We start from the raw sequence: 15,612 nt of genomic DNA, 5'->3' as shown, positions 1-15,612 counted from the left end.
CCCTGCCGGCCTGGCCTCCTTCTGCAGGAGTTCCTGAGTTACTGTAATTGCTGCTCCACTCCATGTGGGGTCAGGAGGCCTGAGTTACTCACCAGGTGTTTACGGCACAGCCTGGGGCTCATAGCAACATCTGGAAACAGTTTCTTGTCCAAAGTAAAGCTTCCTTATGACCACGCAATTTTTAAATGAGTGTTGAAAGTGAACAAAAGAGAAAGAAAAATGCTCCCTCTCCGCTTAACCAAGTTGTCATCTGCTATATGTGGTTTGTTTATATTGTATAAAATCCACTTCCCAGGCAAGAAAACTAAATGTCTTCACCCATTTCATATCTTAATTTGGAGGTAATTATATTCAGCCTGCCCACTTATCAACCGTTTTACACCTTAGCTTTCTTCTCTTTGGAAGTCTTTGTTGAAAATACCCCCACGTGATCTTTGTTGTGGAGACTTGGTTTACATTTCTTTATATTTGTTTGTTTAATAACATTTCTTGATCTTTTTCAGACTTGGCTTACATTTCTTTATTTTTAATAACTTATTGATCCTCCCTTGGCTATAAAAATAAAAATGCTTAACATAGAAATTTTCAAAAGATAGCAAATGTAAAGAAAAAATTTAAAATACCCATAGTTCCATCAGCCAGAGGTAACTGCCTCAAGAAATGTATCTGTAGCAGGTAAGAATTTTAGTTCCCAGCTCTAGTGTGTGGGAAATAGAGCCAGGCCCCGTTCCCTGGCTCTTAGCACACCAATCACACTGACCGTCTTTCAACGCATCTTCCTTGGTTTGCTTCCTGCCTTGCACACGGTGTCAGGCCATATCCTCTGCCTAGGACACTCTTCTCTACTCTGTTTGCCCTCTGAATTCCTGCTCATCTTTCAGATTTCAGTTTAAGCTTCACTTCCTCTGAGAAGCCTTCCTTGACTCACTCCGCCCTCCCCAAACTAGGTGAGATTCTCTATCATAGGCTCTCATAGCATAGCATACGCGTCCTTCTTAGTACTTGCCACCCAGGCAATTTAACATTTGTTTCTGTGATTATTTGACTAATATCTCTTCCAATAGACTGTCTTCCTTCAGAAAACAACTAAATAACCCATTTATATAGGTATAATAAAGTTTCCTACTTCTCTAAAAAAAAAGTGCAGGGTCTCTGTCTGGTTTTGCTCACCGCTGTACCTTCAGCACTCAGCTGATCTTCAATCATATTTTATTGAATTGAATTTAATATGGCCCAAGTCCCCACTGCTGGAGCTGGAAGGAAAGTGAACCTGAGGCTATTATTGAGATTTCCTCCCGTCTCCATGGAACCATGCAAGAACCTGAAACTTAGGAGGAGCCAGGGAGCCGGGTGGATCCTTGGACTGCGGGGTTATTGTCCTCCTCAAGCTCAGAGGGTACCTGTGCCGCATCTGCTTTGGCGAGGCTGCCCCAGGCAGACTACCTTCCATTGACAGCAGGTTTCCATCTTGCTACCCACCAGAGGGACAAAGTGTCAAAAGGGGATGGTTCTCCACCCTCCCACCTTCCCCACCCCTGTCCTCAACCTCTCTTCTAACTCTGAGGAAACTTAAATTTCCTCCTAGATCCAGCTGCTTTCCTCTCCTTGTTCTAGGAACTAGCCTCCATCGTGTCCTGTCCTGGGGTGAATCCTCTTCCATGGGTCTTTAGAAACCAATTTTTGTGGAGTGCGGTTAGGGGAAGAACAGGCTAATACTAGGGTTTTGTTTTGTTGGTTTGTTTTTAGTAACTCTGTTATACAGGAGTGTGTATTTTGAAGCAAAATGGGGGCCATATTGTCTATATTCTTCTATAATTCATTTTCCTGATTTACTAAATTGTGTTTCCCTATATCCTTAAATATTAAGAATATGATTGAGAATATAGAATTCCCTAGGAAGATGTCACCTCATTTATTTAACATGCCCCTTTATGGTAGGATATTCCTGGTTCCTTAGCATAGATTGTAGGATCCTTTGTGCCTGGCTCTAGCCTGTCTCCTGCTGACTGGCCTCTCATTCTGCTCTGCTATCACACCAAATCGTAACGCCCAGGACACGTCGTGCTTTTTCACCTCCATCCCTCAATTCCCAGAGTTTCTGCAGCTGGAGCACATTTTTCCTGGCAAACTCCTACTTATCCTTTAAACTGGCATCATCTTCCCCTAATGCTTTCCCTGATCCACTGCTCCGTCTTCTTGGTGCCCTCCCTCCGGGCTCCCAAAGCAGCCTCATCATGCCACTATCGTTGCACCAGGCACATTTTCTGGATTTATCCTCTGTGAATGTTTCAGTACTCTTTGCTAAATGTTAAGGTCTTTGAGGGCAGGAAGCATGGCACATATAGATGCGCCATAGTGCTCCTGGCACATAGAGATGTTCCAAAAGATATATTGAAGAGACACAGATTGCCGCAAGCATTTTTTTTTTCCTATCGTCTTGCTTGCTTTTTGGATAGGCACAGCTTCTTAGGATGGTTTTCAACTTACCTGTCCTGGAATTGCCCTTTGTTTCACTCAATAATAGGGATTTCTAACATTCTTTACCTTATAAATGCAACGATGCCCATTCTCCTTGGTGTTGACAAATATTTTACAATTTTGGCCTTTTTATTTCTTTTGCCAGATAGGCTATAGTTGTAGCTGCTTCTTTACTGTAAGCAGACATAAGATGAGGATACCATGTTTTATGGACCCTGGCATAACTCAATCTTCCAGCTCTCCTTCTGTCCTTATCAGGATTCTGTCCTTATCTGCCAAGTACTCATACTCTTCCTAATGATAACAAGAGTCTTTCCTTCAATGTGTTCTTGTAGAAATGCCACAAGACTTCGAACTTATGAGGTCTTTCCCTGTTTGTAAAATAATTTGGTAACTCTCTCCTAGATGCTTCCCCTCTCCTAGAAACATGAGATTTCATATTCAAGTTCTGTGATTAGATATCTAGTTCCTCAAGTTCATGCTGATAATTTTGAATTTAATCTGTTTCATGTTATTGTTTCCAAAGTAAATTTGAGATTTGCTTTGAGGACAAAGGACCAGGTCAAGGATAGCATTTCTTTTGTATTTAATATAGTGCTGACATACGTTTGGTAAATAAATACTACATTAAACTTGGGTTAGGATAGTTTTTAAACAGCAACATAAGGTTCTTTTTACCATAGACAGATTTAGCTCCACTTGATGATAAAAATCTTTGGTTGTAAGACTCACTCGGAGCAGGATACTTGGTCATTCAACCACCTTTATTTTAGACTAAAATTAAGGAAACATTAGTGTAGACCGGGGGGAGAATGATAGTAGCTTGGGCTAGGGTGATGGAGGTGGTGAGAAGTGGAAGGATTTGAGAAACTGAACTGAGATGGATTAGCTGAGGGTGAGGGAAGGAAAGAGCGATTCATGCCTTGCATAACTGATGGATAGCAGTTCATTTCCAAAGAGATTTCTAGGCCAGAACCTCCTATTGCCTAGATGATCTGCTGGATGCCACTACCAATTTTTCCTCTTTGAATTCCTCTTTTGTAGCTGTCATGGAGGTCCTACTCTTGGTTAATGTTTTCCTACTTCTGGACATAAATTACATTTCTAGTTACAATCAAATTCCAATTCTTCTTTCCCCTGTTTACCTCAGGTCACTATGATTGAATTTGGGTATTCTTGACAGTCTTCCAGCATTTAAGGACAATCATTTGGGATATGCCATTCTTCAAATCGGTGATCTTTGCTCTTCTAATGCTTTCTAATTTCATTCTTAGAGGGAAACCTAGTGAAAAGAGTGAAAAATCTAGTGATAAGAGCCCCACCACATCTTATATGCCAAAGTAAATTTAAATAAGTTAATGAATTGATTTTTTTTTTTTTGTGAGGAAGATTAGCCTGAGCTAACGTCTGTTGCCAATCCTCCTCTTTTTGCTGAGGAAGATTGGTCCTGGGTTAACATCCATGCCCATCTTCCTCTATTTTACGTGGCATGCCTGCCACAGCATGCCTTGATAAGCGGTGAGTATGTCAGTGCCAGGTATCTGAACCTGCGAACCCCGGGCCACTGCAGCGAGGCACGCGAACTTAACCACTACATTACCCTGCCGGCCCCAAATTTAACCGAGTATTCTTAAGAAAATAGATCGAATATTCTATTGCTGGAGGTTAGTTTTTTTTTTTTTTTTAATGAGGAAAGATCAGCCCTGAGCTAACATCCATGCCAATCCTCCGCTGAGGAAGACTGGCCCTGGGCTAAACATCTGTGCCCATCTTCCTCCACTTTATATGAGAGGCCACCACAGCATGGCCTGACAAGCAGTGCATCGGTCCACCCCCGGGATCCCGGGCTGCCAGCAGCTGAACGCGCACTTACCCACTCCGCCACACGGCCGGCCCCTGGAGGTTAGCTTTTTTTTTTTAATTTTATTTATTTATTTATTTTTTGTGAGGAGGACCAGCCCTGAGCTAACATCCAATGCCAATGCTCCTCTTATTTCTGAGGAAGACTGGCCCTGGGCTAACATCCGTGCCCATCTTCCTCTACTTTATATGGGACGCTGCCACATCATGGCCTGACAAGCAGTGCGTGGGTGTACGCCCAGGATCCGAACCAGCGAACCCAGGGCCACTGCAGCGGAGCTCGGGCACTTAACCGCTTGCGCCACCAGGCCCGCCCCGAGGTTAGCTTTTTAAACTTAGATCAGAATAACTTAAACAGGAAAGAATGACATTTGGTTACACAAAAATGACTAACTTGCTTAGATAAAACCAAACTTAAAAAAGATCTCTCCTTAAATGGGAAAAATGAAAACTATTTTGAGGATGTATGACAAATAAAAGGCACATAACTTGATTATATAAAGAGTTCATATAAATCAATGTGAAAGCCATTAATATTCATTCAGTGGCTAAATGAGCCAAGACAGGAACAAAGCTAATTCACAAATGGGGAAATAAAATAATAAACACGGAAAAAATGTTCTGAGTGATCCTCTCCCCCTTGTCTGTTTTCTAAACCCTCTGTAATGTGTGTATGTTGCTTTTGTTGTTGACCTGATTGTAGGCCGCCAGCGACAGCAGCCTGTTGTTGGCTCTATAATCAGAGATCAAAGAATTGGATGGAGTCTTTGAAGGGAAATATGGCTTAATAGTTTTAAGAAGTGGGTTAAGCTGCATTTTAAAATTGCGCTATCCAGGGCCAATTCTGGGTGAAATTGTGAAACTGGCTCTGATTTCCTCCTCTTTCGCAGCTTCCTCCAAGGCTGTTTTGGGGGTGAGGACTCAGATCCTTAGCTATGTCTTCTTAAGAGGCTCCCTTCTCTAGCCCTTCAATTTGCACCCCAGAAATGACCTAAATTCATTCACGCCAGAGTTTAATGTCCCTAGAAATATCTATGTTTTATTTGTTATTTTAGGCTTAATCTAAATTCACAAATGAAATCCTAACGCGGAATTAACTTCATGCCTCATTCAAGGGGTGAGTGCGAGTTTCCCAGGACAGGAGAAAACTTCCCACCAAGAGGTACGCAAACTGCCTCGGAAACAGGTGAGTCGTGGTTGCCTCGGCTAATTGTTCTTAGAGGAATAATAACAAAAACTAACGCAGAAAAGGTAAAACGTAACATTGTAATTTACAAATTAAAAGTTGAAAAGTCTTAAAAGCATGGGGATTTGGGCTTCCTCCACTTTCCTCGTTGGTTCGCGACCTTAGGAATTCCCGGGTGAAATCCGAAACTGGCCTTACAGAGAGGGCAAGGAAAAACTAAAGAGGCAGGCAGACCACTCCAGGTTGGTAGATGGCAGTTTTAATAAGCAAGGGAGCTTTCATAGACTTATCTTGCGTGGCTGCAAGACAAGCAGACCTCCACGCCCGCTGGTCAGAATCTTAAGAGTTTAAATACTTTATATAGAGGCCTTAAAGAGGTTCAGCACATATCCAGTCCAGATGGTTTCAAAAACACCTTGCTGTCTCGAGGCTGCCCCCTTCAGGTGGCTCCCAGTATTGACACAGTGGGCGGAAGGTACATTCCAAGGACAGGCGAGAGGGTGAGGAGCCTCCTACTGCCGGAGACCATTTTAGCGGGTCAACCGGCGGTTACGTCATCTCCATGACCTCCTCCAACGCTCTCTAAGCTGGAACGTTGTTACGTGGCTCTGATTCTGTTTAAATGGAAAATATGCCGGACCTACGAAACCTGAAGCGGGGTCGGGGAAGGCTATGAGAATGCAGGCCCCTCCCTCCTGTGGGGCTCCGGGGAAGACACCCCACAGGTCTTGCACCGCTCTCTCCGCGGAAGACTTGCAAGGACGTGCCAGGGGAGGCGCCCGAGCCCTGCGCGGCGCTGCCTCTGGAAGGCGCCGGCACTGGACTTCCGGCGCCGGCCTTAGTCTCTCCAGGCACTTCCGTCTCAGCTTCCAGTCCGCGCGGCCGCCGGAAGCCGAGGCCACTTTCTTGGCCACGTCTCCCGCCGGCCGCCACGACAGCAGCATGGCGCGCGCAGAGATGCGGGCGGAGCTCGAGCAGCGGCTCGGCGCCCTCGGCGTCCGCACGGAGGTCGTGGAGCACCCCGAGGTGAGGCGCTCCCGCCGGGACAGCCCGGCTGGAGAGGGTGGGCTCCGCTGCAGCGTCTGTCGGGCGAGGCCGCTAAGACCATACGTCCCAGGGGTAATGTGCCGCAGAAATGTCCGTTCCAGGGCACTTCCCGCGTTAGAGTCCGAGGGGGACCCGTCAGGGACATCAGAGGCCTCTCGACTCGGTACTATGATGTTACTGTGAGAAGACTTGTTTTCCTCTTGGAGTGTTTCGATCACATTTCATGTTGAGAACTAGCGCAACATATTGAGAACTTGCGCATCTTAAATTGGTGTGGGATGTTGGTGTGTCCACTTTATGTGTAGATAAAATAAGTTACCAGCAGTAAACCGTCTCTGCAGTGGCTGTGATGTATCAGGCATCATGCATACAGCAGGACACCAAGGTTAGAGAGTTTGATATTTTTACCATGATTTAGTGTATGGATTTGAAAATTTATTTGCAAATATTTAATGGAACCAATGTGTAACTTGAGAGGTGCAGAGACTTTTTACCCAAGGCTTGAGTTAACAGCTAATGATAATAGCTAAATACGGTTGATCTTCAAAGGGAGAGAAATACATTAAAAGTTGTTTTCCTCACCTCGACAAATCAGAACTGTATCATATTCTCTGACCTTCCTCCAGTACAGTCCACACTCTCCATCCCTTCTCTACCTATGTATATCGCCAGCTGTTCTGATGTTCTTTGTTAGTCCAGAGTCTCATTATCTCACCCTCACTGTGGTTATGTATATATCTGTAGAGTAGAGGTTGTCACATGGTCTGGATGTAATAGAATGCTAAGGAAGAGGAGTCTTGGGCTGCTGTAAACTTTCAATACCATTAGTTACAAAAAATTTTTTTTAGGAATGTGAGGGTTTGCCTAGCACACTGGAATAAAGAACTGGCCTAAGAGAAACTGCTGGAGGTCCCCTGAGATGAGGAATTGAGATGGCAAAGGCTTATAATTATTTGGTAATTGGCTGGGAATGGGTCTCTACCAGTGAAATCCAAAGCACTCAGTACCCCTTAACCTTGCTGTTTTCACCCAGCAAGCAAAATACATATAACAGTGCACGTGTGCAGTGTGTGTATATACATGCATATTAATTTTACACTTCTCATGGGATATTTTACAGGTGTTTACAGTTGAAGAAATGATGCCTCATATCCAGCATTTGAAAGGAGCACATAGTAAGAACTTATTTCTTAAAGACAAAAAGAAAAAAAGCTATTGGCTGGTGACAGTTCTTCATGACAGACAAATTAATTTAAATGATCTTGCCAAGCAGTTAGGTGTTGGGAGTGGAAATCTGCGATTTGCTGATGAAACAGCCATGCTAGAAAAACTGAAAGTTGGTCAAGGCTGTGCCACACCCTTGGCACTCTTCTGTGATAATGGAGATGTGAAATTTGTTCTGGATTCTGCTTTTTTGGAAGGTGGACATGAAAAGGTGTATTTTCATCCAATGACCAACGCTGCAACCATGGGGTTGAGTCCTGAAGACTTTCTCACATTTGTGAAGAAGACAGGACATGATCCCATAATACTAAATTTTGATAAAAACAACTAATTGGGCTAATGTTTACAATATATTTATTTCTGAAAACTGTTTTTCTTATTTGTAATTTATAAAAAGCATTAAATTGATGACTGTATTTAGCACCTTGGTTTGGTGACTACCTAAATCATTTTAGGAGGAATATTTCATCGTAAAGCATCTGTTTTTAAAAAGATGTACTGAGGTAGTTTTAGTAGCTCAGAGATTCCACTTCCTCATTCCCCATGACAGTTACTCATTAAGGAATGCCTTCAACAATTAAGAATAAATTAACATCAAAACTAAGATTAGTTAGCTAAGATTAACTATCTTACATCTTTAGATAATTATCTTACATCTTTACATGTTTATTGTACTTGAAAAAAGCAAGTTGCAACAACAGCATATATAAATTATATATATGATAGTGTACATACAGGGAAAATATCAAAAGGAATATAGGAATATATTAAACTGTCGATAGTAATTATCTTTGGGGAATGGGAATCCTCAGCAAGATAATTAAAACAAACATGGGGGCAAGGGCAAAAACTTTCCATTACTGGGTGTTTTTGTTAAACCAGTGATTTCTTTTTTTTCAGTGAAAAATAAGCTAATTACCTTTCTATAAAAGTATATCTTTAGAAAATTTTAATCTAGAAAAAACAACATAGGGATGGAAAATGTTATGTCATAATCATTATACTTAGAAAATTACATTTTAAAACTCAATAGCAGGATATACATAGGCCATTAAGAAGGATTTGTTTAGTCTTTGTTCAGAGGTTAGAAATGTGAACATACTTGAACAAGTTTCTTTTGTCCTCTAAGCTGTATTAAATTTTACTCATCCCCTTTCAATTATGGCATCTGAAACAGTATAAGAACCCGGGATAATGTATTGTCAGTTGTCATATAGAAGCTAGTTAAAAAATAGCATGAGGAAAATTGACATACTTTTTTCACCTCATTTAAATTCAGACAAAACCCTTCATCAGTCGAGGGTCTGAGATCCACTAGGCTACAAAAATAGTCTAGCGGTCTCGTCATGAAAATGCTCATATGTTTTTTGTATAATCAAATGGGATATTTGTAAGATAAACATATTTTCCTAAGTGTGATCACTCAAAAAATAATTTTCATCTGGTAGAGACATTGTACTTAATTTGTACCAATTGGTATTACCAACAGGCAAAATAAAAGTAAAGACTTGTCGTTTCTTGATACATATGATTAGAAACTACGTGTCTACTCGTGGCAGAATTTTTATAAAATATAGACTAGATTTAAGAGATGTGGAGTTAGTAAGAAATATTTTCCATAAATGATAACCTTATTCTGGGATGCCATGTTAGTTTTTACCTATTCTGTACTATATCTCTAAGAAAGAGGCAATTTTAGGTTGCTTTGTATTCAAAATGAAGGTTTAATGAATAGAATCAAAAGACACTGAGAACCTTAGATAACTGGTCTAAAACTACCCTCCCTCCCTCATGGTGAAAACAGGCCCAGAAAGACGGATCTGCCCAGGGACACAAGGCCAGTTGCTGTCTCTGACATTATGCCTCCACAGACAACAGGTGAAAGTGAAAGAAATTGATTTGTACAATCTATTATTGTATTTAAACCTATTTTGGGATTGACAGAAATGACAGACTCTCTTTTCTTTCTCCCAAAACCTCCAATACTAATCCCAAAATGATTAGAAAAGAATCATCTAAATGAGGTTATGGGTTATGACTGAAAATAGGTTTTCCAGGGCAAAGGAAAAGGAATAACACTTTGCTAAAATTGTATGTTAGAATTTTTTTGTGTGTGTGAGGAAGATCAGCCCTGAGCTAACATCTATTGCCAATCTTCCTCCTTTTTTTCCCTTTTTCGCCCCAAAGCCCCAGTAGATAGGTGTATGTTGTAGTTGCACATCCTGCTAATTGCTGTATGTGGGACGCGGCCTTAGCATGGCCGGACAAGCAGTGCGTTGGTGTGCTCCCGGATCTGAACCTGGGCTGCCAGTAGCAGAGTGCGCGCACTTTACCGCTAAGCCACGGGGCTGGCCCTGTATGTTAGAATTTTTAAATGATTACTACTTGTTATAAAAACACCTCTTTGCTTTATTTCTTTTTATATCAGTTTGATAAGTGAATGTTAAACTTAATTTTTTTTAGGAGAAATAAAGTTAAAAACTAAAATGAAAAATAAGGTTTTTAACAAGAAATCAACCCAACAATGGTGTCTCTTTTGTTATAAACTGGATTTCTGTGACTGATATCAGGTATTGCCAAGTAATAAACATTTTGCCATATAACTCCCAATCCCTCAGTAGCATTACTTTTAAAGGAAATGTTACAGCTTTTATATTATTTGATTTCATATTTAATAACAGTTGTAAGTACAATGGCAAACACTGAAAAAGAGAACCCTATTAGTAGGAAAGAAAAAGACAATTTAAAATCAGGTTTTGTTAAAGGGTGTTATAAGTGCAACTTTATCCATAAGCATTCCTTTTAAGGCATTTTCATTGTTGTCCAAATATCTCAACATGTACATCAAGGTTTATATTATAAAATGGGCTCCTTTTGGATTCATTCAAGGCTTAAAGAAAAAAATACATCTCAGGACTAGGTGTAGTGGAAAAGAAAAACACAAAAATTCACCACTTTTCTCGTAAAATGTAACTTAAAATACAAAAGTCATTTAGCGTACATTATTACTCCTCATTGTAATTCCAGATTTGGTACAATATCTTTTTCACTTCCTGACAAACTGTTAAGACAGTGCAAGCTGTAATACTTCATTTGTGAGGTGGCTGTAATTCTGTAATATGCACAGTGATTTTTAAATAGGCTCTTAACCATGCCTTGCATGAAAGGTGCTACATACAAACCTGTTTCATGAACTCTTTGGTAACCACCAGTTCAAAAACTTGGACCAAACGTTTCCACATGGCCAGATGTGAAGCACTTGATTGGAGCTCTGGGCTGAAGCTATTACCCTGTAAAGTGAATTCCTGTGTTTCCTTGGGGGTTTAAATGTTGATTTAGAATAGAGCCAGATAATTAAAAGCATGTCAGGCCCCAGTCAGGAAAATGGCCCGTTAGTTTCTGGTTGGCCATGTTTTGTTTGGCAGAAGTAGTTTATCTTAGGAAAAAGAGTGATTTCCTACTAAGCTTGCTTCTGATAGTATCTTTTGGAGAAAATAAAATATTCATGTGGTTATTATTTAGTCCTTTCTTGAAATGGTATGAAAAAGGTGACGAATATAATTGAGAATATTCATACTTGTGCAGTCTCAAGTGTGTCCCTTGGCTGTCTCTTTAACTGCACTTTCTCAGGGTCAGCCTACCAGACTCAGTACTTTAAAGGCTGCCCTTAAGCATTTTCTACTTGAAGCAATAATGTGCTGCTTAAGTCAGCAGCTTCTCTATTTTAAGATATTAGTGTCCTGGGGAGGTCACGCTGTGATAGTGTTCACCCTCCTTGGGCCACCTCTTACTCATTCAATTTTAACTTTCAGTAATTGTCCTGGGTTGTGTCCTAGTTGTGCAAATTAGATGCTAGTTAATATAAATCTAAGTTACCCACTTACTGTATTTAGCTAAAACATAATTTCTATATTTACTTTCAATTTATCCACCTAAAAATGAATTTACATTTTTTACATGCAAGTGTCTCTAGACTGCCATGATGCCCATTATCAATCTGATACTTGAGTCTAGGGAGTCATGATGGAGAGAGATGTTTCAAAGCCTAGAGAATAGGTTTTAAATATGTCAATATTTGTATTTTAGTAAGAATCCTTTGTATTTACATTTACATAGCACCTTTCATCCAAGAGTTTAAAAGTGATTTAACTTTACAGCATTATTTGGTGGCAAAACCTAAGTTAATGGTGGCATTAAGTTAAATAAATCCAAGTTCTCTAACTTCCATTTCAATTCTCGTCAACTATACATGCTGTCTTTCTTTTCATTAACGGTCTTTCTGAAAGTAGACTATGAACACAACACTGTTACTGGCCTACCAAAAAAAAAAGAGAGAGAGAAAGACAGGGAGGGAGGAAGAGAGGGAGGAAGGGAGCGAGAGACAGACGCATTTCTCATGGCACTAGGAACTGTGATGAAATACACAGTTCATAAACTACACACTATGGAATATAGAATAATTCCAAAAAGATTTTTAGAGCTGGTAATGAGAGCCTAAGAAGTATACTTTTAAAATAAAAAAAAATCAGTATCTTTCTCATTTCAGACCTTTAAGATTATTCTGATATTTATGTTAAATAATGAATTTGTATTAATAAGTATCAATGCATTTTTTGATTTCATAAGAAAATAAAATTGTGATATAAAATTGGAACTACAAAAAAATTGATGTTTCCCTGGGTTAACTAAATCTACTTTGTTTGTGCTTCTTTCAAATGTTTAAGGTAACAAATGCATACAAATATTTCAAAAGTACCAATAACAGTTACCAACTTTAATGTAATATTATAAAGGACAAAAACAGGAAAATTCGTATTACTAAGTGATAACCTTAATAATAAATGAGTTCTTGGCAAAATGCAGATCATATTAAATTATTTACATTATTTTTGCCATAAGAAAACTTCTTAAGCAACAGTCAGCTCTCAAGTTAAAAAAACAAACACACATACATAACCCAATACTAAAGAAGGGAAATGAGTTAAAACACAACATCTTTATCTTGGGAATGCCATTTGCTGGAAAACCACCCTACAAAAAAAAAAGTTTCAGAAAAACACTCTTTAATTACCTTGGATCCATGTGTGAATGCTTAGCGTTGCTTAATGGGGAATATGGAAAGAGTAATATTACTGTAAATTTTTTATAATTCCTATTCTCATTATGGATTTTTCAGATTTATCTTATAAACTGAATTTCTTTTGCAGTGCATGAAAATAATTGGCTTAAAAAGAAAAAAACGAATACCGACACATGCAGTCTGCTAACCAAATAAGGCTGACATGCCAATACAATGTTCTCTGTATCTTAATATATAGTACATTCCACAACATACTACAGCATTTAATTTAGATTTACACAACTAAATATAAATGGCTAGATTTTGGCTAATACTTAGCAGAAGCATTAAGCAAACATGGATAAATTCATAAACAAATGATGAAAGAAGTAGATTGTTCTTGGAGAACTTCTTGAAACCTTAAAACACTTGGTCCTTAGCGAGAGAACATTCTTTATTCAGTAGATCTTAACAGTACAATGTATGGTAAGTCCTAAAACCTTCTAAAAATTTTGGCAGTTGACTCCAGTAGTGCTCCTTGATTCAAGGAAGGAATGAAGGTTTGTATTTCTTGCCTGCTCTAGTCACGAAGGATTGTTTAAAGTCTCCTTAAAGATTTTTTAAAATGATTCCTATAGTTGGGTGTCTTGTTACTTCAGAAATAAAGGCTCCATACTGAGAAACTGAAGGACACTTTTCTCTCTGTATTTAGTTGGAGGTAGAAAGAAGAAAATATAAGAAAAGCTTGAAGATAAGAGAGAGAGAAAATACAGAGCAGCCACTATAAGAACAGCATGCATCAGATATAAGTATTTCTATAGGAATGAGAGAGTGACAGAAAGTCAGAGACAATTTTTCTTTAAGTGGCTCTTCACAGAAAAGGCATTTAGTTTATTCTCCTCAATTAATTAAGAATATTGTGGGAAAGTTGTATTCCTACCACAAAAAAAGACTTCAAACTAAAAAAGGAATTCCTAAAATATTATTCACTAGTAAAATCAAATTTAAATTGATAAAAAAAAGAAAAATAATTTTTAAAGGTTTGCTTTCTGCACTGACAGGCAAAAACTTACGGGAATCAACTAATCTTCCTTTACTAATAAGTAATTAAGACAGAAAGTCATGAATTAAGCAAGCAATATTTACATCCGTTAATGCAATGTGCACTTGTTCTTATACTTAACACGGTTAGTTTGTATAAATGAGACTAATCTCATTTACATTTTAAGCAAAAAACTCACCACTTGGCCCACATGTCATGTAGTGGGTAACAGAATTAGGAGCTTTGTTGCTCCCTAGACCTGCTTTTTGAATTTCTGCTTTCTTGTACTTTGTCCACATCTGCAGGAGAAAAGCATTTCATGTTATTTAATCAAAGGCTAAACATAATACAATTCATGAAGATAAACTAAAGAGATCTCACTAAGTAGGGCAAGGAGAAGGAATCTAACTCTGAGAAACTTATTAATCTGATCTCATAACTTAAAGACTGCTTTTTATATTTTAAAAGCTACAAATAATATACTTATGTCCTCTTATTGTCAGATAGATTTACTTACCATGTTTATTTACTAAATGGTCACATACAGTTTTAAAGTAAAAAATAATCTCGCATGCAGCAGCGGAAACATCCACAATGAAATATTTGTATTACTTACTAAGAAAACCAGGGCCGGAGTCATATTTTATAGGCAAATACTATACCTACTTACACTGTTACAGCTAAAATTGCTTTGGTCAAAAGAGACCCAATGCCTAACAACATATGTTTACCATGTCATACAAATAATAAGGGTATAATTTTCAGAAACCTAGGCCAGGAATATGAAAGCTATTCAGTTTCATCTGAAATTGGGTAACTCCCAATAGTTTCTCAATCCTTTGTGAAGCCGTAAGGATATTTATGGAGATGTCTTAGAGGAAAAAAATGCAGCTGCTCCATTGAGTCAGAGTTGCTTCACTTTTATCTTCAAAAAAAAATTTTTTTTTTAAAAAGTTGGGGTATCTATGTAAGATTTCATTTATAGAAAGCATTATGTTGATTTTTTAAAGTTTGGGAAGCACTGGCTTTATATGATTTCTAAGGTTCTTCCCACCACTAAAAATTTGATCCCAAGTGCTATGAAGAAACACAGGTAAGAAACTAGTGTTTTGGGGGAATTTTATGACTCCATAGTCGATGGTAAGTTCTGAAGGAGGTCTAGCCTATATTCTCAGACAATCCTCAAGACACACAGACATTGTATGTATCTGTCTCACAAGCACAATGTGTATGTTCTTTTTGAAAACATGCTGTATATCTAACTATAGCTATTTGGGTTGGAAATACTTCTTTCCTGCAAGTCTAATTTTGTAAAATAATCACATAGTTTTTAATATAGTAGCACATGATTTCTCAACGTATTTTGCATAAATAAATTTAATATTTTAAATTTAGAGTGTATGACCAGATTTATAGTATCTAAAAAGTTGAAATAGTTGTGAAATAATCTTTCACTCAATGCGGAAAAGAACACTAATTATTACATTTGTATCATCATATATGGCCCCCATCTAATCTCACCCACATTTACCATTAAGTTTTATTATTAGGTTATGAAAAAAGGAAAGGGACACTAAAAACATTTGAAATGTTAGGACTGATTGTAAACAACTGACATTAAAATAGATTGATGTATTCACATAGAAAATATATTAGGTGGTACTAAAAAATATGAAAAATTTCTGATTGTGTTCATTTGATTACCTGCACTACAAC

At 38.6% G+C, this 15,612-nt stretch overlaps 2 protein-coding genes across 5 annotated transcripts in view; one reads left to right on the top strand and one right to left on the bottom strand.

The window, feature by feature from the left end:
* The first annotated feature begins 6,060 nt into the window (after positions 1 to 6,060).
* On the top strand, positions 6,061 to 13,356 carry LOC131411956 (prolyl-tRNA synthetase associated domain-containing protein 1). The gene is made up of 2 exons (XM_058551219.1): positions 6,061 to 6,550; positions 7,692 to 13,356. The coding sequence occupies exons 1-2, from the start codon at positions 6,197 to 6,199 to the stop codon at positions 8,124 to 8,126; spliced, it is 789 nt and encodes a 262-aa protein (XP_058407202.1). The 5' UTR covers positions 6,061 to 6,196; the 3' UTR covers positions 8,127 to 13,356.
* A 97-nt stretch (positions 13,357 to 13,453) lies between these two features.
* CCDC88A (coiled-coil domain containing 88A) overlaps positions 13,454 to 15,612 on the bottom strand; it is a 113,026-nt gene continuing 110,867 nt past the window's right edge. For all 4 annotated transcript variants that reach the window (XM_058551214.1, XM_058551215.1, XM_058551218.1 and 1 more), the window contains 2 exons: positions 14,096 to 14,195; positions 13,454 to 13,556 (listed from right to left, as the gene is read on the bottom strand). In XM_058551214.1, coding sequence (XP_058407197.1) covers positions 14,131 to 14,195 — 65 coding nt within the window. In that variant the 3' untranslated portion in view covers positions 13,454 to 13,556; positions 14,096 to 14,130. The remainder of the gene's footprint in view (positions 13,557 to 14,095; positions 14,196 to 15,612) is intronic.

This window comes from Diceros bicornis, chromosome 12 (genome assembly GCF_020826845.1).
Source record: "Diceros bicornis minor isolate mBicDic1 chromosome 12, mDicBic1.mat.cur, whole genome shotgun sequence".
Classification (NCBI taxonomy): domain Eukaryota; kingdom Metazoa; phylum Chordata; class Mammalia; order Perissodactyla; family Rhinocerotidae; genus Diceros; species Diceros bicornis.
The sequence above is the reverse complement of the archived record's forward strand: the minus strand, read 5'-3'. Positions and strand labels throughout refer to the sequence as shown.